Source organism: Simochromis diagramma, unplaced genomic scaffold (assembly GCF_900408965.1).
Source record: "Simochromis diagramma unplaced genomic scaffold, fSimDia1.1 OVJJ01000371.1, whole genome shotgun sequence".
Lineage (NCBI taxonomy): Eukaryota > Metazoa > Chordata > Actinopteri > Cichliformes > Cichlidae > Simochromis > Simochromis diagramma.
In genome coordinates this window covers 6,057,069-6,084,866 of record NW_024386920.1, presented here as the reverse complement: position 1 = coordinate 6,084,866, position 27,798 = coordinate 6,057,069, and the positions used below count along the sequence as shown (strand labels likewise).

At 39.9% G+C, this 27,798-nt stretch overlaps 2 protein-coding genes across 4 annotated transcripts in view; one reads left to right on the top strand and one right to left on the bottom strand.

The window, feature by feature from the left end:
* Positions 1-2,128, bottom strand: part of zgc:162331 (uncharacterized protein LOC793007 homolog) — a 36,233-nt gene extending 34,105 nt beyond the window's left edge. Inside the window, exon 1 of one of the 3 annotated variants that reach the window (XM_040036506.1) lies at positions 2,019-2,128. The gene's annotated coding sequence lies outside the window, so the exon portion shown is untranslated. Of the gene's footprint in view, positions 1-1,984 lie in introns of all 3 variants that reach the window. The other 2 variants (XM_040036509.1, XM_040036508.1) reach the window with 2 other exon arrangements.
* Positions 2,129-2,323: 195 nt separating this feature from the next.
* On the top strand, positions 2,324-27,744 carry slc13a4 (solute carrier family 13 member 4). Its single transcript, XM_040036501.1, has 16 exons — positions 2,324-2,476; positions 9,281-9,409; positions 12,720-12,856; positions 12,972-13,147; positions 13,329-13,392; positions 13,638-13,677; positions 13,795-13,881; positions 14,004-14,188; positions 22,496-22,615; positions 22,857-22,958; positions 23,182-23,283; positions 23,528-23,634; positions 23,930-24,051; positions 24,316-24,477; positions 25,748-25,885; positions 26,055-27,744. The coding sequence occupies exons 1-16, from the start codon at positions 2,354-2,356 to the stop codon at positions 26,190-26,192; spliced, it is 1,932 nt and encodes a 643-aa protein (XP_039892435.1). The 5' UTR covers positions 2,324-2,353; the 3' UTR covers positions 26,193-27,744.
* The last annotated feature ends 54 nt before the right edge of the window (positions 27,745-27,798 follow it).

Here is a 27,798-nt window from a genome sequence, read left to right as displayed (position 1 = left end):
TTTCAACAAAATCATGACATTTTCGAAGGCTATTAATAAACATCAGCACCCTTAATAAAAGCCTCAGTCTTAGAAAAATACTAAATACTTAAACATATTCACTGAGAAAAAGCTTTTGTTCTCTGTAACGTTACTAAAACAGAGATTTAAAAATCCTTTCTGTTAAAAGAGAAAAATGATTTGGGAACCCTTAGTACTAAATTCTTAACATTCATAGAAATATTGTTTTTACTGTTGCACAGAATTAAAAAAAAATTAAACTGTTATTATCTGTCTATAATAGAAGTTATTTTATGAATTATGTTTCATTATTTCTTCATATATTAGAAGATACAATAACAGTTACCTTTTGATAACTGTTTAAAGATAAAGGTTGTATTAATCCCAATAGAGTCAAAATTTTCAGCAAAAATAAAAAATATATATAGTTTTTCCCCGCGACCCTGAAAAGGATAAGCGGAAGCGAATGGATGGATGGATATAGTTTTTCTCTACCTGGATTAGCAATAGGCTAAACATTAACATCATTGTCAGGGCCAGCAGGAGTCTGGTGGAGGAAAGCTGTTTAGAAACTTCACTTGATGCCATTAACTCTGTGAATCCTCTAGATGGCAGTGTATGAATGCGGCCACACGTCAATGGTTTCCATACTGGCCTCCTGTGTTATGTTTTTATACCTGCTGGTGTGGTAGGGATTTCTGTTACACACAGAATAACATAGTTTAAACCTATATAAATACATTTTTCTCCATTAACCCCTCATTTATGTTGCAGTTCCAAAAGTTAGGACTGCACACCCACTGTCCAAAAACAATTTCAAAGCAAACCTCCCAACTTTGCATTTTGAAACATTAAAGAACAACAGTGACATTTCCACAGAAGGTCAAGAGCTATGCTAACACTTCGATGCTTTATGATGCTTTTATTACAACATGACATTAGCCTGTTGCTTATGTCCCCCGATGACTAATACATACTAATATATGAGCCACAGATTTTTTCCCTAATTTGTGTGACACTGACCTTTGACCTTGTATGCTATTATCTTTAACCATATGACTTGAGCAGAACTTTCTGAAATCTCTGGCTTCTATAAGCTCTAAAAACTTGATATTTTAAGATATTAATGCAATGTGTGATTTTTTTTGTGATGTCATATTGAAAAGATCTAATCAAATACACTGTAGTCACTTCTCTGCACAAGTGTTGTGCAGCTGTCTTGATGGCCTTTTGTATGACATATTACTCGATATGGTTCCCTGAAATTTTTCTTCAAGGTCAACTTTGATCTTGGCCATTAACGATGAAGGTCAAGGTCAAATGCTTCTTCAGCCTGGGTACTCATGTCGCACAAGGCCAGTATATTGCTGTGAAGTTTGAAGATGATCTATAAAAAACGTTTCTACTGGTTTTCACATTTGGTGTGACCTTGATGTTTCAGCTAAATTAAATCAGCTCGAGCTATTGTTGGTATCTACCGTCACTCAAAGTTTGAAAATGATATCTCAACAACTGTGGACACTAGACTGCTGACAAACAGACAGACAGGCCGATTACTTACTCAATCCCTTCGGGGGAGAATAATTGTATAATTATAACAGAATAATTTTTTGTCCTCTTGCTGCGTTCTTGTTTGTTTTATTTGATCGTCATCATTGGATCACTGTTTCGTGATTGTTTGACCTGATTGATTTGTTGCTTCTATGAGGCGCTTTGTTTTATGACTTTAGAAACCTTCTGATAATTGCTATGATTCACTTTATAAGACAAACAGTTTTTGTGTACGAGCCACTGTTTTTTTTTTTTACATAATTGATTAAGAAGTATTTCCTTCTCATCCCTTGAACACGTTTTTGTGTGTGTGTATGTGTGCTTTGCACACACACACGCACACTCTCACCCTTGCGCAAACTTTTTTCACCCGCCCTGATTGGTGGCCTCACAGCCACAGAGGGTGGGGAAACCTTGGGATTAATTAGCATACCTGTGCAGTCCGATAAATGCGCCGGCACGCTCACCTGATGCTTCGGAGAGCGTCACACACAGAGAGGAAGAGGGGGACCTTCGTGTGTAGTGTACGGTGCGAGTGAAAGTCACTGTGGAAGTAAAGCTCAGCCAAGCTCTCTCACCTCACCGAGAACCCGATCAGGCTCCGCCGTCTGTGCGTTAAGGCGCACAGCCCAAACTCAGAACTTTACGCTCTCCCTGGAGGACCGTACCACCCCCGCCTCTTCCTCTTTCCTCCGGCTCTCCCTGCTTGAATCTGCCTTGAGGCTTTCCGTAGGCCACTTCTGACTCTTACGCCCGGTTCTGCTGAGTTGTGGCCGGTTCCACCCAGAGCCCCAGGTCACCCATGAGGCTGGAGGCCGCAGCCAGGATGGATCTGTTCAGGAAGCTGTGGAGGGCGAGGAAGCTGATCCTTGTGGTGTTCATCCCGCTGTCCCTGCTTCCCTTACCGCTCATCCACCCTACCAGTGTGAGTACGAGAGAGAGAGTGTGAAAAAATGTGAAGTTTTTATCATTACACGCTGCATATACACGCAACAGAACGCTTACCATAACCAAATGGGTTTCAAAATAAGAGCACGGTAGAGTTTAACTGTATAATTTTCACTCTCAATGTATTTGATGGATAGAATATAAAGGTATTAATATTCTATTGGAAATTATTGACATATAAATGCGTCAAATTTATTGAAGTTAATTCGTAGTTCGACAGATACACTTTTTTTTAAATGCACAGATGTGAAACATTTAAAGATGGAATGACGAGAAACTACTTTTAAATCACCAGAAAATCTCTTCAAAGCATTAAATGTGATGGATATACCTCGGTGTGGTGTTGTGTCCCTATAAGAAATAAATTAAAGATGTATGTTAAAAATAATTAGTATATGCGAACTTAGGTTAAATCAAACATCATGCGCCAATAATTTACTCTTAATAAATACCTAGCAACCATCCGGCACAGCAGTAAACAAGATATCCAGTTGATCTGTGGGTGGTGATGCTGCTGCTCTTGGCCTCAGTGTCCTGATGGGATCTTGGTGTGTGTGTGTGTGTGTGTGTGTGTGTGTGTGTGAGGGAGAGAGAGAAAGGCGCACTGTCCTCCGTTTTGATAATCGCTTGTCTCGAGCTCCCCCGATCATCAGCTGAGCCGTGTGTGTGGAGAGGAGATGTCGCGACATGTTAATGAGCTAAACATCATCGTGCTCCTGAAAAATAAAAAAGTGAAGAGGGAAAAGATGGGAATAAAAGGAGAGAGGTCCGTTCCTCTTTTGCGTGTCTTCCCTCCGAATCTGGGATAGCTCTGTCTTCAGTGTCCTCAGATTAGTGAAATCGTAATGAAAAGCACAGAATTACATGAGCCATGTGCAAGCATTCGCCATTCTGAGACTAAAACCTTAAACTTTTGCTGCTGGGGAGTGAGTTTCATGTTTTGTTTTTTTTAAATATTTGAATATTTGTTTTGTTTGTGTCAGACTTTCTGATTGTGGTGTGGTCTCATATTTACTGAGGCTCAGACCAGTGCATTTCTCTGATTTGCAGAACCTCTCTGGTTAACGTGGTCACCTGTCAGATTCCATGATATCCAGTAGAAAGCACTTTTTTCCCTCTAGTGTAGGTCATACTGAGAACACCTCAATTGGGATTAGGATTTTTTTTTTCTCCCATGACCAGTGAAAGACAGTAGCAATCAGCAAACCAAAATTGAAGCTTTAAAACACCCTATCAGAGCATGTCACTGTATTTATGATGCAAATGGTACACATTAGCTCCAGTTTGTGACTTTAATGTATTACAATCTGAGTCACAGAGGTAACAATCAATTTAAAGGGAGTGAGAATGTGTTGGTTTGAAAGGCCCACGTCATTTCAAAACTCACGGCATGCGCAATGCATTTTCAAAATCCTCAAGGTGTTCTGTGATAAAACAGTATCAGTTATAGTACATCTAAGTGTTTCCTTTTGTTTCTTGTGTTTTCAAGCATGGATCAAACGCTAAATATAGCTACCAAAGTTAAAGTTTGTGTTTAAAAAATCTGAATCAGAATCTGAAGTTTTGAGTTTTTAATGTTCGTGAGCAGCCGGGACTGGAGCTTAAACCACATCTCTGGTAAAAGAAAGAACTTAAGAACTCAAGAATTAACACATAGAATTAACACATACACAACACTTGGTATTTATGAACCAGGTGTCAGTGCTGTTTCTGATAAACACAATGAACAAGGGTCGTAAGAGAGGTGATGCGCTTTAGATCATATTCTGGGACACGGCCATAGTGTTTTCTACACGTATATCAATTGTAACTACAGGTGTTTCTCTGTGTTTATTTTAATGTCATTCATATTCAAAGAAAGTGTTATGCTCCACAAGTTGACCGTCAGCCAATAAGAGCGATCGCCAAGGAGCCCTGCTGTTATGTCAGTGGTGGTGGATGTTTGGCATGAGTAAGTGGCGCAGGATGAGGCCAAGAAAGAACAAAAGAACAAAAACTTGACTACAAAGAAAAAGAAAGAAACAACCCAAGCAATTAAGTTATATAATCAACCCACAACCACGCTGGATTTGAGCCCCCACGTGGCTTCCTTACAACACCAGGGACCCCAGACTGTGTCGGGAATGTGACGGGTTCAGAGTAACATTGTGTGTGTGTTTGGAGAGGTCCTGTGTCCAGCTGCAGCTGAACAGGACATCTGTAGGATGCAGTCAGGCCAGGTCAGAGAGACTGAGGACAGGAACAAAGAAGCAGAGTCAGTGGCAGATAAGCACAGTGCTTATCAGAGGCGCACGTGTGCAGTTTCACAACTTTCCAAAATTTTTGCTGAGTCCAGACAGCTACGTATACACACACGCAAAGAGATGTTCCCTGGCTTTTGGCTTGGCTGCTGTGATGCACACACTGAAAAATTGCTGCTACTGTTAAAAAAACTGGCAGTTAATTACGATTTATATTTGGTGAGCCTCTGAATTTTCCTTTAGCAGAAATCTGGCATTTGTGGTTTTTAGCTGTCTTGTCATGTGGATGGATTGCCAATGAATGTACCCTGTAGGACGATAACTGTGGTGATCAGGACAAATATGTGTAGTATATGTGTATGACTCACCTAAGATGGTCTTTTTAGCTGTGATGTGTACTGATGTTCTTTTAAAAATGCTTTTATTGTCAGAGCAATTTGGATAATTAATTTGTTTGACTGATATGTCATCCATTTGTTACCCAGTTCAGGGTAGTGGGGTCTGTAGGTGTGCACTCTATGACTGATGAGATAGCCGAGGTACACCTTGGACAGGTCAAACTCCAGTCTCAGAAAAGGAAGTTTCATCAGTGTTGTCAGTATAAAGTCAGTTTTCATGTGAGTATTTTTCCATACAAATGGGCAAGGGAGTGAACCGTGTACATGTTATCTATTGAGCCGTTTAGCCTTCTGCTGATTGACTCAGTGAAAAACGTTTGAGCTGTGATCTAATCTGCCTATCAGACATCCTTAGGTAACTGTCTTTTCTTTTTCTAAACTGAATAATATTCCTGTTCATTTCCCAAGCTGATCACGGATAACAGTTAGTTGACGAGGCAATCAGTGGGCTTCTGTTTAGAGAAAAGCTGACCTATCAGCTGTAAAACACTGAGATTTCAAAGAAAAACATCTTTTCTCATCCCAGTAAGCTCACAGTAATCGCTTTGCTCAAAGTTTCTAAAACCACACCGGGCTCCGATGCAAAAGACTCAAGAAGTGTCTAGTGAATAGCTGCAAAGGGAAAACTTTTGCATTCCTCTTTCTTCCTCACAGATCTCACAGGAAAGTAGGAAACAACAAGTCCAGGGCATTGTTACAAACAAATTATGAGTCCTTTTGGTGTCCTGATTGTTAAATGCATTTAAATGGTCTAAAGCATGATCTATTTCACTGTTTTCATTAGCACAAAGAGAGTAATAGGATGCACTGTCACTTATGGATGTTTCTTATGACAAACTGCAGCTAAATACCCAGAATATAAAAACTTATATTTTTCTTCTCTGCAGCATCTTGCTTGAGGAAAGATACGATTGTGCCTGAAGGGTCCATTACAGTTTGTTATGACGTTTAACATTTTCCCTCTGGTTCTCCAATATCACATTTTACAACAGAAGCAGAAATCAAGTGAACTCTCACCTAGATGGAATACAAAAAACAGCATCTCACACTTTCATGCCTGTCACAGCCGGGGTGGCCGGTCAGTTGTCCACTTTCCCTCAAAAATGGCCCTGCAGGTGGCACTTTCATAAAATATATGTAGGCTGATTTTAATTTTGTCACCACAGAGAGTTGCTAATTTTGTAGTTGAAATGATTTTTAAGATTAATAACTGGTTACATAACCTTCAGAGAAGCCGGCCTTAAATCAGCACAAGCACAGGTTATCTTTCATGTGATGACTTCGGAACCTCGACACTTCTTAGCGTGAAGTCTTTTCAGCACAAAGGTTGAAGTACAATGGCTTTAAAAACAAGCCAAACAAAGAAGCCAAAGAGTAGGATTTGAGGATCTAACTGAAGCTGCAGTTTCTGTGGGGCAACTGTGCTCTGATAAATAGTGACCAATAATCAATCATGGATTACTGCTGATTTGTCTTTTTTGTTTATCTGTCCATTTGTTTGTTCTTTCCGAAGGTCACATTTCTTTTTCTCTTTACATTCTCATCAGTGTGCTTTTCCCCCCGCAAACCAGTAGTCAGACCTTTGGCATTGCTTTAATCCTATCCCCCCCAGGATTAATAAAGCATTCTGATTCTGATCTGGCAGACTTCCAGCACGTCCTCGGTGTGGTGTTGTGTCCGACACAGGCAGGAGCTGTAAAGCTAGCTGTTAAAGTGCAAAAACTCATTATTTGGACACAATGTCTCTCTTTATAATACTGGAATGTTTTCTCAGTGGATTTAAATTGTTGTAATCTTTTCAGTGGCGAAGTTCTCTTTGATTATGAACCCCAAACATCTCATTTGGTCTAATCAGGCAGCTGCACCTAATGCCTGGAAATGCCTCTTAAATCTTTAGGAGCATTTCCAAAAAGTAAGCACCTGTCTTTAGAGTAAAAACCTGTGTTGTCAACAGCAAATCAAAAACAGAGCAACGTCAGAGCACATTTTATGCTTCTGCTTATTTTCTGTTAGAGTGGTAGATGCTTGTTAAATATGGCCAGTGTTTCATATAATGAGAGCTTTGTATGTGCAAGTAATCCCTGTGAGCCAACAGCTCCGGCTTTAAAATGCTCTAAATGCCCCTTTTGAGACATTTTAACATTTTTGGCTGTCTGTGATATCAGTTAGAGCAGAAATAGGGAGTCGACTTCACACACTGGGGTTAAGGTCAAGATGTGGAGTTCCACAGGATTCCGTGCTAGGACCACTTCTGTTTACATTATAGATACTTCCTTTAGGCGGTATTATTAGAAGGCATAGCATATATTTCCATTGCTGTGCAGATGATACCCAGTTTTATCTACTCACAAAGCCAGATGACCAGTAAGTTTAACTGCAGGAACGTCTTATAGACATAAAGACCTTACTCCATCTGTGCAATATGTCTAAAATTAGAAACAGCCTGTCTCGGAGTTATGCTGAAAAACTATTTTACCATCACTCTGCAACATTTATTACTTCTAGACTCAACTATTGATCCAAAACACAGCAACAGACAAACTGACATAGACTACAAACAGAAAGCATATTTCTCCCATACTGCCTTCTCTTCATTGGCTCGCTGTTAAATCCAAAATAAATTTAAAATCCTTCATGTCACATAAAATATCTTGAATAATCAGACCCATCAATAGTACTGTAAGGTAGTTTTTTAAATAAATAAATGTGGTAGCTGAAAATAATAATAGGCTTTTAAATATTTACTTGCTTGTTACTGTTTCTATACTACTTCTACAGCTATTAAAACTTTTAATATAGCTATTAAAATGGCTTATTGTAGCTTTATAATAACATTAGTTGTATAGCACGTTTCAAAACACAGAGTTGCAAAGTGGTTCACAGTTTGAATACAAACACATGATAAACACACTGAAGATCAATATGCATATTCAAACATACTGAGCCGCCTTAAAAATGGTCTGCGAGCAGCAGATTACCAACAAGCATTCTCTCATATTTCTTGTCTTCATCGATATGTTGATCGTCAAACTGTAGTTTGGCTATTGTGTTCCTTTTGAACACCATTTTTTTTTCTTTTGCACACTTCCCACACTGGCCACATTTGTACAGTCTCTTTGTGGTTGTTGTCACATGCACTGAGGCATCTGTGCTTACCTGTGGATATTTTGAAACTTCAAAGTTTCAGGGTTCTTCTACAATGTCTTTGAATTGTAATAATCTACATGCGTTTTCTTGCAACATAATGTAAACAGCAGGCATGGATAAGCTTGACTTCTGAAAAGTTTTTTTGTTTTTGTTTTTTTTAAATGGGAGTTCAAGCAGGTCTGGACATGGTTCACGCTGAAGTCCTGTGGCTAATTCTCCTCCCTGTGGGTTTATTAACTTGAGATTAAGTGACCTGCTACAAGCGAAATGCTATACTAAGCATTCTTCAGTACAGACTCCAGCAGCGTTTGATAGAAGCTAATATGAAATCTGTGTTCAACAAAAGACTATCCAAGTCTCATATTATAACATAGTGATAACCTGCATATATAATAGCACTATGTGCACCCTGTCTATGACACATTCATTCTGACCTAAATTAAGCTTATTAAGCATTAAGCATAATTCATTTGTGAACAAACTGTATTTTTCTGCAAAGCGAGTGTCAGCTATAAAAGGTCTTAACAAATGTCACGAGATTCAACTTTAGTTTTGAAGATTGGAGAGCGTGTCACTAAGCCCATTGGTGTTGCGACAGAGCGGTATGAGAGGCTGGCATGCTGACATTATATAACCAATAACAAGATTAATGTAATATCACTGTGTGTGTGTGCGCGTGCTAGAGTTTTGTCAGAAAGAGTGTTAGTGTGTGTCCCAGTTGGATATTAAGTACAAACAACACTCCCCACTGCTGCCACAACAATAAACTCACACAATATTTGTACTTGTACTTGTAATGTATTCTAAAAGACTGTGCACATCCATGTGAGCACATCCACACACACACATCCATGTGAGCACATCCACACACACACATCCATGTGTGCACATCCACACATGGATGTGTGTGTGTGGACAATGTTGCTAGACCTGTGTCTTTTTTTCTGTATTGCTTATTGTGTGGATGATATAGACAGACTTTTTTGGGGGTTGCAGGAGGCGTGTTGTGCTTATGTGTTGATGGTGACGGCCGTCTACTGGGTGTCTGAAGCTGTTCCCTTGGGTGCTGCTGCTCTGGTCCCAGCCTTCCTCTACCCGCTCTTTGGTGTACTCAAGTCCAGTGAGGTGAGTCCTTCTTTCCAGCTGATTGTCTGGTTTGAGCTTCAGTTCTCTGAAACCTGTCTTATAAACTCTATTTGAGATGCCAAATTAAGAGTGAGTTGTATATTGAAAATTGTAGCATCTATTGTGAGCTAAAAGTTTTGATTTTTCATAACTGCAGAGCCTGGCAGAGAAGGAGAGCAAAGAAAAACAAAGATCCCGTTTTTCAGAATGAATTAAAAACGCGACCGATTGTGGCAGTTTCACATAGTCGGGTTAGAACATGCAGAGCAGAGACACTATGACTGATAAAGGATTGAGATGGAAATGTACTGAGTGGAAAGAGTGTGCTGAGAAGATGGCAGGAGTATTTTGAGGAGCTGCAATAAAGAAAATGAAAGAGAGCAGACAGGTAGGATAGGAACAACTAGAAGAGTTACAAGAGAATTTAAGTCTCTGGCTTCTAGCAGTCCATCAGTAGGTAGACCTCACGCTTTAATGCGTTATAAGTGAAATCTTAAACTGATTGGTACAAGGTGCTAAAAGACAGTTCAGTGTCCCACAAAATACCTAAAATTTTGCTTGCATGTTTGAAAATTGGAGGAAGTTTTAGCATCGCCTGCTCTCAATTTCTGAAAAGACAATATCTTAATCTTTGTGTCATTCTGTGCACCAGTGAATGCTGTGTGTGCTGATTCCACTTTTCTGTCTTTGTATGGAGATTTTCACATCATGTTTCTCGGGTTTTCAATGTGTCTTGTGATTAAAATGCCCGTTTGAACATTGAAAAGCACTGTAAAATAGGATAGACAGTCACGCTGAACGAAGCTTCTGACCTTCACAGGACTGAGTGCTTAACTCTTTCATGAGCACATATGCAATGTGTGTAATAACATGATTAAAACTATATGTTCAATAAATTGAATAAATGTTCTCATCAAATGCCACTACTCAAAGCTTAATAAAAAGGATATAGAAGAATAAACATAATATAAAAATGATATAATTCCCACACAGCCATGTGCTGCAAATCCTGCTACAGCACCACACGTAGCTAACTATTTTCAAGGCAAATTACAGCTTTGACACAGTGCAGTAAATCTAAACGATAACAATTATTCTTTAATTTATTACATCCTAATTCTGAATGTCTTTTGTTAAAACTTTGCCTTATTATGCAAATATCCTCCTCCGTTCTTTCAGTTTGAAAAGGCACCAGGACTGAGACTCCTGTAGCAATACAAAAGTCTTGGTCAGATTCTTGTTAAGGTTTTTGCTTTTTGCTAATTAAACAAGTGGGGCAGGGATAGCTCAGTAGGTAGAGTGGGTTCCCCATGGTCGGAAGGTCTGGGGTTCGAATCCACTGAATGGCTACCCTGAGGTACCCCTGAGCAAAGTACTATCCCTACATGCTGCGCCTGCTTAGTGGCTGCCCACTGATTGAATGGGTCCAATGCAGAGAGAGTAATTCCCCTATGGGGATCAATAAAGTATACATTATTATAAGTGTTCTTGTAACTGTACAGTATGAGGCACAGGAGTCCCCAGTAGGTTTTTTTTTTTTTTTTTTTTCAAATTTCATCAATTTTTACAGTGTTTACAGTTTTTATAAAGTAAAAATCTGCTGTACAGATCTCTATATATCTGTTTAAGTAGAGTTATGTCCATGTTAATAGGAAGAGGTTATTGAATAATTAAGAATATTCTCATTAGACACTGCATTGTCTTACTTTATTGCGGGTTTGCTAATTTTTTTCTAAAGCAACATTAAAGCAAGAAAAGAAAGAAAAAGGTGGTAGTAAAAATATACGTGCAGATCAGACGGTGCATGGTTTTTGTGTTCTGGACTGTGCTATGTATGCTTAAAGAAATTTGGTCCATGCGTGTGCTCCTCAGACATACATCAGTTTTTTGATTTACAGTTCTCTGTTGCTTATCCTATTACACTCCAGTGTAAACCAGAGGCATGGTCAGTCAACTGTGAAGGTTTCATTAGACATGACTGAGTGGACAGTGCAGATGAACCCATTAACCCAGCACTCATCATCAGTACCCACTGATGTCCTTCAGTGTTCTTCACATGGCCACACCCAGCCTCTCACACACTTTACCGACCATTAACACCACTGTCGAACCTTAATACAGTACGATTGGCGTTACTGATAGTGGTGGCCATTGGCGTCAGTCCCCTTTTTTTTTTCTTTAAAAAAAAAAAAAATACCAGTAACAGTTTCCTCTCAATTAAACTCACCTTCATCATCTTTACCTTTGTTATCTGCATTACATAAAAACTGAGTCATGACCAAAGCGCCTTGACAAACAGTGACAAAAGCTGCCTGTTAACACTGCTGTAAGCCGCTTGTGATGGCGTTCCATAAATATGCCAGCAGAGAGCTTTATGCAACATTTCCAGTCTATTATAGCACTTTCATTTTTTTATAATCTCCTCATTTTCTGCTGCTTTAATGCTGCTAATTTAGAGATTAGATTCCGTCTTCATCTGCTGCCACTCAAGAGTGGAATATAAGAGCATCAACAATGCACAGGATCTTATCTCATCCAGTTAACAGTTAAAGTTTTCTGCGGTCATAAGTGTTCCATAAAAAAAGCTAATATTTAAAGTGATTGGAAAGGACTATGACTTGGATTTGTAGCTGCAAATTGAAATGAAAACCGATTAGCCGAGTTTCAGTGCTAAACAGCTGTGGAGGATAATCTGTACACTGTATGTGAATACAGTAGCAATGATTATGTGTCTGTTAAACCTGGAGCTGTCACTACTAAGCTTTGCATTAGCCAACACTGAGATTTTAGCTATTTTAGTCATTCCTTTAACTTAACAGCTGTTATTGTTACTGTGAAGCAGCTGATAGGCTTGGATGCATTCCAGCATCTGTCTGATTCCCATTCAGGCTAAAAGTTGGTTTCTTGTTTTTAAAAGTTCATTTATGGGATTTTGACATCTTATATGACAACAAACAGTGTGGAGAGACATTCTTATAGGGCCTACCCTGTGTACTTTTGTTCCCAAGAAGACCAAAGTGTAAACGTTCAGCTTAAGGAAAATTAAAAGATTTTAGGTGAGAGGTGAGTGCACTTGGGATTATGTAACGCTGCAGACCTGTGAACGCTGCTGATGGGAAGTAGAGCAGATTAAGAACAACAAACCGTAAGTGCTGATCCTGTACGAGGGAGGGTGAAAGGAGGGTCTCGGAACTTCTTCCTGCCTACAACATCTCATTTTGTTTATTTTCCCAGCATCTGTTGAATTAGTTTGAAATGATGTAGACTTATCATTTGAAGTGATAATTTTTGTACCTCTGTGTGTGTTCAGGTAGCAGCAGAGTACTGCAAAGACACAACTCTGCTGCTGATGGGAGTCATTTGCCTGGCGGCCTCCATAGAGAAGTGGAACCTTCATAAACGGATTGCTTTGAGGATGGTGATGATTGCAGGGGCCAAGCCTGGCATGTGAGCATCACACTTTTGTACATTTAAACACTACAATGATGGTAAATGTAGTCATAATGTGCGCCCCCCCCCACACACACACACAAAAGTATAAAATGACCTCCTTCTTGTGCAGGTTGGTACTGGGCTTCATGTGCTGCACAGTATTTCTCTCCATGTGGCTCAGCAACACATCCACCACAGCCATGGTGATGCCCATAGCTGAGGCCGTCCTGCAGCAGCTGATCTGCACCGGTCTGGCAGACAGTCATGTCGACTCTGAAACAGCAGAGGTGCCTGAAGAGGACAGTGGTATGTCTGGGTCTGTCACTACATTTCTGCAAATATAACAACAGTGCTTGCACCAGTGTGGACATTAGCTAGAAGCTAGCTGAGGTGCTGTAGCAGAGAGGGTCTCCTGTTAACAGGCAAACAGTCGAACTTTTCAAACTGCTTCTGTCATTGACTTGACGATGCCCGTGTTTCTCTGCAGCTGTGTCAGACAAAGAGGAGAACCTGGACAAGAACCAGCTAGAGCTGCTCTACCGCAACAACTGGTATGTGTCTGTGGACATTTTAGGTCTTTATTTATGCAGTGTACACTCGATGATATGTGAATGTCTGTTTAAGTTGTCTACACAGGGTTCTGTGGTAGTTCTGCAAGGATTTTACCTCTTTATCTGTGCTATTAAGTTACATCAAATGACTGTTTTCCTTCAGTCTCACTCATTTTAACCAAAGTAAAGTCAATTTTCTCTCACACAACCATACTGATTTTCTTTATCTTCTCTTCTTATTTCAGCAATGACTACAATAAGCAGGTGCTCTCCACACTAAGTGACGTAAGTGACGTGTTTGTGTGTGTGTGTGTGTGTGTGTGTGTGAAGTACACAGAATGTGGAAATTAGCCACAGAAAAATCTATATGCTTTCACTGATTCGATATTCTGTTGTTTTCAGACAAAAACCGCTGAGGTCAACGGTTTGGGTCTCAAGCCCATCTCAAACCAGGAATTCATAAAAAACACCAACGGCCACCTGCCACAGGTGAGCAGTGTGTCAGTGAAGAGGGTGGGCCAGAGCCATGTTGCTGGAAACAAGAGCTAGAAGCAATCTTCCTGATTGCTTCTCATGTTTGCTCTTCGTTTACAACATTTTCATCACTCTAGGTTGAGATTGAAATCCCAAATGTAAAGAGGGTGAAGATGAGAAGAGACTCCCAGTATCCCACCAAAAGGGATCACATGATCTGTAAATGCCTGTCACTAAGCATCACGTATGCAGCGACCATCGGAGGACTCATCACCATCACCGGCACGTCAACCAACCTCATCTTTGCTGAACAGTTTAACACGTAAGTATGCTCACGTATGTGGTATCTACACAAACGCTTGCTTATGTAATGATTTAAATAAGCTTCCAAAATCTGTTGACAGTAATATTAAATCTACTTTACAAACCGTTCAGAACCAGAGAGAGATGCTGGTCTGTAATGGCTTTGGATGACTGCAGACATCTCCTCAGTTCTCAGACATGTTTACAGCTTGGTTGATTTCTTGGCTGCTGTGTTCTCTGTTCTGAAAAAGTTTATGTTAGCTGAGTGTCTGGGGCCACAAGAGATCAAACTAATCAGCCTCTACAGTGCTCACAGAGATGATTTCATCTGGCCACTGCCTGACAGAATGGCCTCCTTCATGTCACAGCTTGTGGACAAAGGTCAGGTTTTGATCTGTGTGGGATTGCGTGTGTGCTAGTAGTTGTGATGCTAACAGGGACAGCAACAAGTCTAAGCAGTGTAAAGTAAAATCTCATAGATTAGAGATTTAAGCTTGAAATTCATTGATTGTGTGTACTTATTCAGTTTAGTTGATCCAAAACTGGAGTCCATGCTCGTACAACAAGTGATAAACTTGACATCAGTTGCTTTGACAAGCATATTTGTACAGATTGTGGATGTGATTTTAGTCAGTGCTGCACAAATACAACCAAACTTATAAAAATAAATTCAAACATACAGACAAATTAAACAAAAAAGCCTTTTTATCTATGCTATATGCTTTTGACACATGAGTATGTGTCTACACGAAGTGGAGGACTTGTCACTGTCAGTCCCATGATATGTGAATGAGGGCAGAGACGCTAACAAAGCAATGTTAGATTTATCAGAGGGTTATTTTAGTACCCGGCTAACTTTTAGAAGCTGAAAATTAGCTGTTTGTTTGCAGGTTTCTCTTAGCTAGCTACTTGTGGAGTTCCACAGGGTTCTGCCTGGGACCAGTTCTATTCAAATTATTCATTCATCACTCAGGCAGTATTCTGTGTACATTTTCATTGCTATGCAGATGATACCCAGCTTTATATATCCATTAAGCCAGATAACACACTCCAATTAATTAAAGTGCAGGGATTTCTTAAAGACCTAATGACCTAGAAGACCTCCAATTGTGAGGTTATTGTACTTGGCCCTTAAATATCTTAGAAACATTGTATGTAACCAGATATTTACTCTGGATGGCATTACCTTGGCTTCCAGTAACACTGTAATGACTGCTTTCCTGCATTTGCATAAAATCTCTAACATTAGAAACATCCTGTCTCAGAGTGATGCTGAAAAACTATTCCATGCATTTATTACTTCTAGGCTGGACTACTGTAAATATTCCTGAAAAGCTTTCAGTTGATCCTAAATGCTGCAGAAAGAGTACTGGGAAGGACTAGAAAGAGAGAGCAGATTTCTTCCACACTGGCTTCTCTTCATTGGCTCTGTCTGTTAAATCCAGAATTGAGTTTAAAATCTTTCTCCTCACATACAATCAGGCTCTGTCTTATCTGTGAAACTCATAGTACTGTATCACCTCAGTAGAGCACTTTGCTCTCAGACTGCTGGCTTACTTGTGGTTCCTATAATATTGAAAATGGAATGGGAGGGAGAATCTTCAGCTTTCAGGCCCCTCTTCTATGGAAGTTCTGATTCGGGAGATAATCTGTCTCCTTTTAAAAGAACGCTTAAAACTTTCCTTTTTAGTAAAGCTCATAGTTGGGTCTAGATCAGGTGTCCCTGAATCCTTCCTTAGTTACCCTGCTGTAGACTTAGGCTGCTAGGTTTTCTCTGTTTTCTCTTGACCTACTGATCTCCAAAGGCCTGAGCATTTCAAAGGTTACTGTGTCTGATGTGGGCCTGTCTGATCATTACTGTGTTTTCTTTGAAAGTAAAATCTCAGCCCACACAAATATATCAACAACAGTGATCACAAAACGGTGTATAACTGAACACAGTAGTGCAATTTTTAACCAGGTCTTCCCATTAACACCTGACCTGCCCAGAGGGTCAGTCAATGAGCTCGTCAATAGCTTCAATGCTAACATGTTAAATGTAATGGACACTATTGCTCCCATTAAGGTGAAGGTTATCTCTGGAAGGAAAAAGTCTCCATGGAGAAACTCCACACTGGTGAAAAATGAAAAAAGAGAGTGTAGGAAAGCTGAGCGCAGATGGAGAAAAACAAACCTCCAGGTTCATTATGGCATTTATAAAGAGAAACTTCACAATTATAATTTACAACTGAGGAATGCAAGGAGGTCCTACTTCTCTGACATCATCACTAAAAACAGCCATAATGCTCGGGTCTTATTTTCTACAGTTGACAGGCTAACAAACCCTCCTGTGTCAGTGGCAGCTGAACTTCATTCGACCATGGCCTGCAATGACTTTGCCAAATTCTTCACTGAAAAAATCCAAAAAATTAGACAAGCAATTGGTACATCAACAGCAGATCCAGGATATGTACTGTGTCCACCAAAAAACTGTTTAAACACCATGAAACAGTTTCACCCGATTAACAGCAAAGACCTGGAGGACATCTCAGGTCAACTGAACTCCTCCTCCTGCTGTTTAGATGTCCTGCCAACAAGTTTTTTCAAAAAGGTCTCAAAGACTTTAGAGTCAGACCTGTTACAGATCGTCAACTTTTCTTTATTATCAGGTGTGTTTCCAGAATCACTAAAAACTGCTGTAATCAAACCTATACTGAAAAAGGACAATCTTGACAAGACACAAATGAACAACTACAGGCCGATCTCAAATCTCCCGTTTTTAAGTAAGATCATTGAAAAAGCAGTTTCTCAACAGCTCAATTACTTCTTAAAACAGAATAATTGCTACGATGCCTTCCAGTCAGGTTTTAGACAGAACCACAGCACTGAAACCGCTCTGACCAAAGTGTTTAATGACATATGTCTGAATACAGACAGTGGAAAAATGTCAGTCCTAGTTTTACTGGATCTCAGTGCAGCATTTGATACAGTTGACCACAACATATTACTCAAACGACTGGAGAACTGGACAGGTCTTTCAGGAACTGTACTAAACTGGTTCAAAACATACTTAGAAAACAGGAAATACTTTGTATCTGTTGTGATGATTTCTGATATGAGGTTCAGTTCTACAGTGGTGATCGCAGGGTGTGCACAGGTCAAGTGCCACTATGACCCTCCAGAAAATAACGAGGACAGGGGATGATCGTTCAGCTCTTTAATGGCAGATTTAGCGTGGGTGTGGGTATGTGTGTGTGTGTGGTTCTACAAACAGAATGAAAAATAGAACACAAATTACAATCAAATTATAGACAACAATAATCACCATATAACATATTACAGCCACATACTTGTCTTATAGGCCCTAATACTAAGCTGGCGGCTTTTACTTATAGTCTGAACCATATTTGACAACAAAGAAAATAAACATCTTCCCATCACTTAACTCTTGTGCCCCACTCACTTATGATGCCAACTAAAGAAGGCAATACACATAACAAATCACCAACTTAAACTGAACTCAGTTTGGCCTAGGCGAACTTAGCTTAGCTTAGCCCGCTTAGCTTAGCTTAGCGATAACTTAGCTTATAGAAAATGTACAAACAGAGGACGTCCAGAGCAAGAAAACATACAGGCTATCCTTCTTACACAAGAAATATCCTGTAACTCACCAGTCTTATGGACGCACACTCTCATTGAACCCACATAAACTGCTCCCGAGCATAACTTGTGATTCACACTGCATTCATGAACACCATTTTCCATCCCAGTCAAACATTACTCACAAAACGGCCGCGCCCTCTAGTGGCGAGGCAGAAAACTGCATCACAGTCCTGCCTTCAGAACAGTATCAATAGGTAACTTCACATCTGAGCAGACAAGTATCACATGTGGAGTTCCCCAAGGTTCCATCTTGGGACCCCTTCTGTTTAACATCTACATGCTCCCACTGGCACAGATTATAAACAACAACAAAATAAACTATCACAGCTATGCAGATGACACACAAATATATATCACAATGTCACCAGGAGACCGAGGCCCTGTACAGGCTCTTGGTAAATGCATTGAGGAAATCAATGACTGGTTGTGCCACAATTTTCTCCAGCTAAACAAAAACAAAACTGAGGTAATAGTCTTTGGCGCCAAAGAAAAACGATTACAGGTCACCAGAGAACTTCAATCTATACATCTAAAAACCACAAACCAGGCGAGAAATTTGGGTGTAGTGATGGATGCAGACCTAAACTTAGAAAAACACATTAAGACAATAACAAAGTCAGCTTACTATCACCTCAAGAATATATCAAGGATAAAAGATCTGATGTCTCAACAGGACCTGGAAAAACTAGTCCATGCATTCATCTTTAGTAGGCTTGATTACTGTAACAGCATCTTTACAGGTCTACCTAAAAAATCAGTCAGACAACTACAGCTCATTCAGAACTCTGCTGCTCGAGTCCTCACTAAGACCAAAAAAGTGGACCACATCAGTCCAGCTCTGAGGTCCTTACACTGGCTGCCTGTCCGTCAGAGGATAGACTTTAAAGTTCTGATGCTGGCCTATAAAGCTCTGAATGGTTTAGGACCAAAATACATCAATGACCTCCTGACCCAGTATGAACCATCCAGATCCCTCAGGTCATCTGGATCTGGTCTTTTATCAGTCCCCAGAGTCAGAACCAGACATGGAGAAGCTGCATTCAGCTTTTATGCTCCTTATATCTGGAACAAACTCCCAGAAAGCCTCAGATCAGCTGAAACACTCAGTTTATTTAAATCCAAGTTGAAGACTCACCTGTTCTCAGCTGCATTTGAATAAAGCACCAAATCCACACTTTAAGCTTAAATTTCAAAACTTACATTTAACTACTGATTTTATCTACTGTTCTGATTTTATCTGTTTTGATTTTATATACTGTTGTTTGTTTGTTTGTTAATTAGTTAGTTAGTTTATTTGCTTGTTTTAATCAATTTTAAATCATGCTTTTTATTTGTTCTTGTTTCTAATGTCTCTGTAAAGCACTTTGAATCACCTTGTTGTTGAATTGTGCTATACAAATAAACTTGCCTTGCCTTGCCTTGCCTTGTTATTGTAGGGTCTTTACCTTACAATATAAAGCACCTTGAGCCAACTATGGTTTGGTGCTATATGAATAAAATAGGATTGAATGGAACTGCAAACATATCATTACTCATAGCTTTCTGAATCAACTCTTTTTATTTTTACCTGATGATTCAGAAATGTAGTATCCTAAAACTGAAATCAGGATATTTGGTTTTATTTTTAAAGTCAGTTTATGTTGAAGTCTCTGACTAATTGCCAACGTTGGCTTGATCTATAATCTCAGTAAACATTTTCCTGATGAGTTTATGGTCTCCAGTCGCTATCTTAATTCTCATTGAATACACTGTAATGCTCATTTGATACATTATGGTCCCCATTAGAGTTAAAAAGGACTATAAAGACAAGTAGAGGCTGGTTACCATAATGACAAATGATACCCATACGAGATCTAGGTTAAAAAATCCTGCTAGCAACATCCATCTTTTATGTACGTCTGTGCTGAAGCCTCACATCTTATAACTTTTTTCCACTTTTGTCTGCTGATGAAAGGCTGGTTTTTTTTTTTTGTTTTTTTTTTTATTTATTTTTTTTAAGTGAGATACTTTAAAAATGTAGTTCTGTTTTTTTCTGCCAGGACTGCATCTTTGAATTATTACCCCCTCCACTGTGCGCTTAATTGTTCTCTGTCTCCATTTGTACGTAATTTTGTGGTAATAGAAGCTGGATTTTGTGTTTCAGTGGTGAAAGTTCCGCTCTTATTAAAGATACTCGTGTAAACTGGGTTTCAACTATTTAAACTGTGCAACGAATCCAGTGTTTCATGGCTCCAGAGCCCTGCCAGCAGACTGTCAGCATTTTTAAATGTGTCTCTTTAGTACGGATCATAAAATTTAACCCAGTACAGGAAATCCTGATGGACACTGACACTGATGTTGTCAACATATTATGATTTTTATTACTTTAGTTCTTTTTAAAATGCAATTTGGTGTTAAGATAAAATCTTAAAAGCTCTAGAATAGTTTCATACTTTTATTTAATTTATTGTGTTCTTGTTTTTCATAAATGAAACTTTCTATTTGCCTGAAATATCTCATTTTTTCTCTCTGCTGTTATTTTATATAGAAACTCATGGTTCCCAAAGGTCTATGTTTTCCCTGATTCTTTCTGTCGAGCTATGAGGTTGATGGGGTTTTCCCCTCATATTATCTAGGGGATGGGATCTGTAAAATTTGATGCAGATATCTATGATCCTCAGAGGATGACAAGTAGCCCAGTCATTTTCCCATACTTTTTATTGGCTCGCTTTCACCTTTCCATCCACGATGCGAATGCCCGGAGGTCAGAGAAGGCATGGCAGAGTTGTTCGTGCAGCAGATACGTGATCACCGTCTTTGCATGTCACCTTTACTCTGCTTAGCGTCGTTACAGAGCAGTGAAGCATATCAGAGCAAACACACTTTATTACCTATATAGCTTTAAATGAAACAACAGTGGAGACCAACAACTTGTCTTATAGCTTAAAGTGCACTAATCATAAACTACTGATACACTACACAGAGGGCTATTAATGTTGATGATATGGTCTCCTCACAGTTTTCTCAGATTTCTTTTTCTCTGTGGAAAAAAGGTTATCCTCACCTATCCCAGCTGTCATTGGGTGGAATTAGGGTACAGAGATCACCAAGGATACATAGTTAACTGAAAAAACAACAACATTTTAATTAGCTAAAATAAGAATAAAAACTTAATCTTTGAAAAAACAAACAACTGAAACCATTTATGAGCTTGGAGAGCAACAGTGAATGTCATTTAGTTCCAGTGGATTCTAGATTCAAAGTAGTCTCCAAATCTGAGCAACTAACACCTAAACATTCCACATCAGGGACGTCAAACTACACGGTGGGCCACTTTGATCGTATCAATCGTATCAGCGAATCAACCCTTTCTGTCAGAATAAAGACATTTCACTCAACATTTAATCCCTGATAACTCTTAATATCAGAAAAAGAAGTCCAGTTTCAACAGTACATTTCAACTTTTCTACATGACAAATGTGTTAAATTAAATAGACGTTCTAGTTAATCACAGAAAATATAGTAAATCTTGAAAAACAGGAACATTTTTATCATTTTCCTGTGTATCTGTTAGTTTCTTGCAGTATGAATGGCAATGGGGAAGGTTTTGTCAGTAGGGAAACCTGGAAAACTTCTCAAAATACAGTCAAAAGTTCCTAATTTATACACATTTTCCAAAGCCTTCTAGGATTGGAGGAGTTGCTGGGCTAATTCCGGCCCCCGGGCCTTATGTTTGAAACCACTGTTCTAGATGCATGAACAGCACTACTCTTGAAACATGAATACATTTAATTAGGTGATAAACTTACCTTTCAATAGGTTATCAATAAAGGGTTGTAAATATTAATAGTATATTGCAGAAGTGTGTAGCAACCGTGTGGTTAGAGCAGGTCGTCTACTACAGTAAGGGGAAGGTTGGTAGTTTGATTCCCCCCTGGATGCTCCAGGCTGCATGCTAAAGTATCCCTGAGTTACTCCTCATATGAGTGTGAATGTGAACTTAGATGTAGGGCATTAATGGATACTTTTTGGCTGCTCTCTTATCCACAAGGGGGCGCTACACAAGTCCCTCCACACATGTTTTGTTATAGCAAATGTTACGCCAGATACCTTCCTGATGCAGCCCCAAAGGGATTTGTGTCTCTAATATCTTCCACTTGTTAGGTGAATGTGTAAAGATATTACAAAGCTTTATATATAAGGCTGAATATTAGAAAGTGGCATCCTTTCTGGCATGTCATGTTGGTTCTCTTCTTTTAAAATAGATAGATGCTGCTGCTTTACCCAATAACTGCGTTCTGCTCTATAGAAGCTTCTTAAGTGTTTCTTAAGAGAATTTCGGTGACCCATTATGGCTTCTGTCCAGTAGTGTAGTATAGCTCTCTGAGCTGTGATAGTCACAGTCTTATCAGTGTGGACAGTCAGCTGTAATGCTGCACAGATAAGTAAATAAGACAAAATCTGTCAGTCAAAGCAAACACACGTGACCGAGGCTGGGTCAATGTGTGTGGCTGATGTGAGTTAATCGGCTATTTTTAAACGTGATAAGGTTCCATTTTTATCGGCCGTGACACATGCCGTTACAAGTCATTAGGCTCAGCCCCTAAAGAGCCAGTGTGTAGCAATGCGTATATTACACATTAAAGTGAAATGAATACGACCGACGAGTGTGGTTTAAAGCTGCTGTTTCCAACTGTCTTTCCAGCCGTTATCCAGACGCAAAGGTGATCAACTTTGGCACATGGTTCATCTTCAGCTTCCCCATCGCCATCATCATGCTGGTTCTCACCTGGCTGTGGCTGCACTTCCTTTTCCTCGGCTGCAAGTGAGTGCCCGTACGAGGATCTTTGTGTGTGTGCTGTGTTGCTAGTTGCTGTGCTAATGGTCACAGGCAGGGGTGTGATTACAGAGGTGGGTCTCCTACTTGCCCACATCTCCATGTTGTCATTATGGACTCATGGTAATCCTGCTGCCTGTATGTTGTTGAGGCTACAGCTTGAAAAGCACAAAGCGACCGTATCAGGTCACCGTGTGGTTGATCTTGTTGTTGCTGTCTGTGTGTTCAGCTTCAGAGAAACCTGCTCACTCAGTAAGAAACGCAAAACCAGGAGAGAGATGCTGTCAGAGAGGAGGATCCACGAGGAGTACGCAAAGCTGGGACCCATCAGGTGTGTGCCAGAGCTGAAACGATGCAAAATAATTTCCCGAAATTCCAACTCTGATGTCAACTCTTCCACTTTTTATGTATATTTAAAGGACTAAGTTCACCTGTGTGTAAATATAAGCTATGCATTTGCATCTTACTCACGAGCCCAGACGTGACATTTTGTCCCCATCGTGTTGTCACTCATGTAATTGTTGCTGACGCGCTTTTGTGGATTGTGTGTGCAGCTACCCAGAGGTGGTGACAGGTGTTTTCTTCATCCTGATGACACTGCTGTGGTTCACCAGAGAGCCTGGCTTTGTGCCCGGCTGGACGTCGCTCTTTGAAAAGTAAGTACTGATAATGTCGCGCCGGATCACCACAAACGTTCAGAAGTGTTAGTGGTCAGACACTTTAGGGAAGCACTGGTTCGCCGTAACAAATACACACCCTGTTACATAGAGTAGGTATAATAGACACTTAGTAAGGAGTGCTTATGCTCTTTTCACACGCCATATTTTTGATTTTTGGCCTCTGTTAGAGTACTTTTGCATTATCTGTTTTATATCTGTGTATTCTTAATTTCTCTCTCAGGAAAGGCTACAGGACTGATGCAACGGTGTCTGTTCTTCTGGGCTTCCTCCTCTTCCTCATCCCTGCCAGGCGGCCCTTCTCTTCCTCCTCTTGCTGTAAAAACTCAGGTCAGGAACAAGCACTCGAGCACCTTTGGGTTGTCTCATCAGGGCTCCATTTGGTGGCTTTAAAACATATTGAATAATAAAAAAGGGCTCAGTGATGTTGTTCAGCTAGCTTCGTTAACATTCGTATACTACCTCAGATTATTTTAACAGCACATTACAGATGTTGTGAGCCATTCATTTGAGATTTGGTAAAATAAATGACTTTTCAAGTGTTTGTCAACCACAAGTATTACATGATATTATTCCCCCAGATCCTGCTCTATTGACATTTTTTTCTATCATTTTAAAATATTAGATGATGATTCAGAGTCTGACCCACTGGCTCCCATGATCACCTGGAAGGACTTCCAGAGACTCATGCCGTGGGAGATCGTCATCCTGGTTGGTGGAGGCTATGCACTGGCAGCGGGCTGCAAGGTACTACGAATATATGTCTGTGTGTTCTTGTATTACTCTACTGCTCTGGCATCATAGCATCTGGGTAATCTGAATCTGCGATCCATTTTCACCATTATAAATTTCTTGATTACTTTGATGGAGTTAATGTGATTTCAACACGTATCTACAAGAGACTGTAGCTATAAAAGAGAAGAATCATTTCACATATTATTACATTAGGTAATGGTGGGGATATGAACAGCATGTAGAAAGCTGATTAATGTTGTGTGTGTGTGTGTGTAGGTGTCCGGCCTGTCAGTGTGGATTGGCAGACAGCTGGAGCCCATGAGTGGTCTTCCTCCCTGGGCGGTCACCCTGCTAGCCTGCCTGCTGGTTTCTGCGGTCACCGAGTTCGCCTCCAACCCAGCAACTCTCACCGTCTTCCTGCCCATCCTGTCTGCGCTGGTACGACATGTTCTCTTTCATATCGCAACACCTGTTCCTCATTAATGATCATAAAAATGTCATAAATCCTTAAACACTCACATAAATGACCTGGAGGATATTCAGTCTAACAGGTCTGTGCTAATGTGCTGCTTGAAAATACTTTTTCATTTTTAAACTGTGCTAATTACTTCTGATGTGGGCCACGAATTTGAATAATCTTTACCAGGTGGTCTAAATAGTACTGGTTACATAACCGTTACATAAGTGCGTGCGTGTAACAGTGCAAACAATGTAAAGCTTGAGGCAAGTGGCACTGATTGTGAGGCCGAGTTCTCTTTTTATATACATATAGATATATAAAACAACCTGTGTTATTTATACTCTTATACTATACTGGGATAGCAGCACAAACACATGTAAGAGTAGGGGAAAAATATTTGTGCATCTGCACATTATGACCCTTTTACTCAGAACCCCCCCCAAAAACTGCTGTACTGGCAATAATCTATTTTAGCTGTCAGTGGTGACGTTTTCTCACCAGTACGTCACAAGCCATTTTATTGCAGAATGGCGCCTGTTCCTCGTGCACTTACTCATAAAGTGCACATCAAGGCTCTTTTTATTTCACAGCAGGTGCCATAATACTTCACCTCTGTCCAGTTGTTAACTGATGATGTATGAACCCTGCTTCCGGCTCCAAACTACACTGCATTCATTAAGGCTAAAGTCTTTTTTAACATGTTTTAATGATTTTTGTCTTGTTCTATGTATTCTCAACCGGCCCTTAAAATATAGTCAGTGATGTCTGTCGGCCTCTGTGGGTTTTTATTACCACTCCTGTTGCATGTTTTAAAGCTCAGTTTAAAAAAACACCAAAAAACCTTAAAATGCTTACCATTGTAACAGCAGATAAAATTGTACAACATGTGAACATTTTTTTTTATTTTTCCCCACATTGCAAAAGTATGACATCATAGCGACAGGATGGGTCAGTTGTGACGTTAATTCTAGACCAACATTTTTATGATTATATTATGTGAAAATGTTGTTTTTTAAGTGTCATATCAACTTCTGTAGCAGTTGGTAACTCTGACCTTCTCTTTCTCCCGTTTGTTCAATTTTTCTTTATCATCCTTTTTTCTTTTATCTTCCCTCCTACATTTTTCTGAGTTATCTATAACCTCTGTACCCCCAACCATTTCACCTCTCCTCTTCGCACTTGTCTTTTTTCTTCATTACTCTCTCTTTACCCCCTTTGTTCTTCTTCATTGCGTACTTCTCTGTCCAGTCGGAGACTCTGCACATCAACCCCCTCCACACTTTGATCCCTTCCACCATGTGCGTGTCATTTGGGGTCATGCTTCCAGTGGGGAACCCCCCCAACGCCATCGTCTTCAGTTACGGCCACGTGCAGATCAGGGACATGGTACGACACACAAACACACACTCACTGTCCCACAATCTTCTTGCACCTGCAGAATCAAAAGACTTTAGGGAACAGCGTATCCAATTCGAGGCTCTTTTTATTTCGTACTATGTGGCAAACAGAAACTCTTGATGCTTACTGAAGTAATTTTTCTCCTCCTCATCTCCAGGTCAAAGCAGGTTTTGGGGTGAATTTGATTGGCGTGGCGGTGGTAATGTTGGCTATCACCACCTGGGGGGTTCCACTCTTCAATCTGACTGAGTTCCCAGCCTGGGCACTGGCCAGGAATGTCACTGGGAGCTTATAACTAACAGTGGGCAGGTGCTGGTGGTACAAAGCGGGGATGAACTCAAAAACAGATGAGGAAGAGACTGGGCAAGTGTTGCGATTGCTCAGAATTATACTGATTAAACAGACCTTAAAAGAAGAACATGGATGTGGTGAGAAGGAGAAGAAGTGGAGAAACAACCCTCACCAGCTGCTTAGATATACTATTATATACTGGCCATACTGGTGTGTTACAAGGAATGTTAAACGCCTTTGGCCACTGGGGGACATTAAACTCCAACTGAAACCTTTAAAAATCAAGAACTGATTTAGTTTTTTTGATTTATAGTAGAAGAAAAATGATAAGTTACAGTTTTACAGTAAACCTGAAATACATTTTCAGATCTACAACATCCTTTCATTTCCCTGTTTTTAGATAGAAATAAGCTACATAAGGCCACTGTAGACAAGTCTCTTTTTATTGCATGTTTGCTGAACTTAAACATTTCCAATGAAATATACTTTTTACAACTAAATTGAACACATTTCAGCATTTCTGGAAAAAATCGGTCGTGTCTTTCGTATAAGAGGGAAGAAGTGGTTGCTGGATTAAAGCGAGAAAAGAGCATGAAAAGAGAAATCTACCGTGGCTGCCAGTGTACTGTATATGTAGAGCTACTGTACTTTTTACGTTGAACACCGTGGGCCTTCCTTACACATTTCATGCACATTCTTACCAAAGTTTCTGAAGCTGCTTTTGTGTCCTAAAATGCTGTGAACGTTACAATTCTTGTTGCTACATGTTACTCGAACACTGCAGTGCCTTTTACAGTGCCTTGTGTTAATGAATTTACACGCTACAATTTTAACATGACCTACTATCAAACTTCTTATCCCAACAGTGTTCATGTCTTCCTGTGATGTCAAAGCACACTCCACCCTCATCCTCACCCTGGTTGCGGTAGATTTAGTCAGTTTTGCTTAGGAAGATTCAGAAAATGAATGATGTGCACCTGGCAGCCATAACAAGAGCAGCTCAAATGGTAAATACTAAATAAGGGGGCTTCCTTTAGCATATCTAGAGATGCCCTGGTGGTGACCAGTCGGCAACCCCCTGGGACCCACCGCTAGGAAAAATATTCCCTGACCAGCTGGAAGCACAGGACCACGGTTCTTTCACTTCCATGAAGGCCAAGGAAAAATGATCAGAAAGGCATAAAAGTTGGGTTTTTTGTGACTACTCGACTGCAACCAGCCTTTTTACCTTTTTCCTTCAATCATATAACATAACGAAGTTTAGAAAATATGTATTTATGCTAAAGACTTGAGCTGCCTTCAGTTACTTTTTGCTCAACCTATGCCAGAACTTTCTTTTCCTAATCACAGAAGCTTATAGACCAACTCTGGTCATTACCCAGTGAACCCAGCAGGGTGTTTTGGATCCCACGAACAAACCCTTTGTCTCTGCGCTCCTGATTTACATTCATGTCACATGTTGAAAGGATCTGGAAATTTTTAAAGGTAGATCAAGTCGAACAAGATAATTTACCTACTTATTGAAGTATGAGCTTTAACTGTGGCGCTCACGTTAGTCAGACACTAACAAAGGATCTTTATGAAATACAGAAAGCTTTTTTAGTAACTGC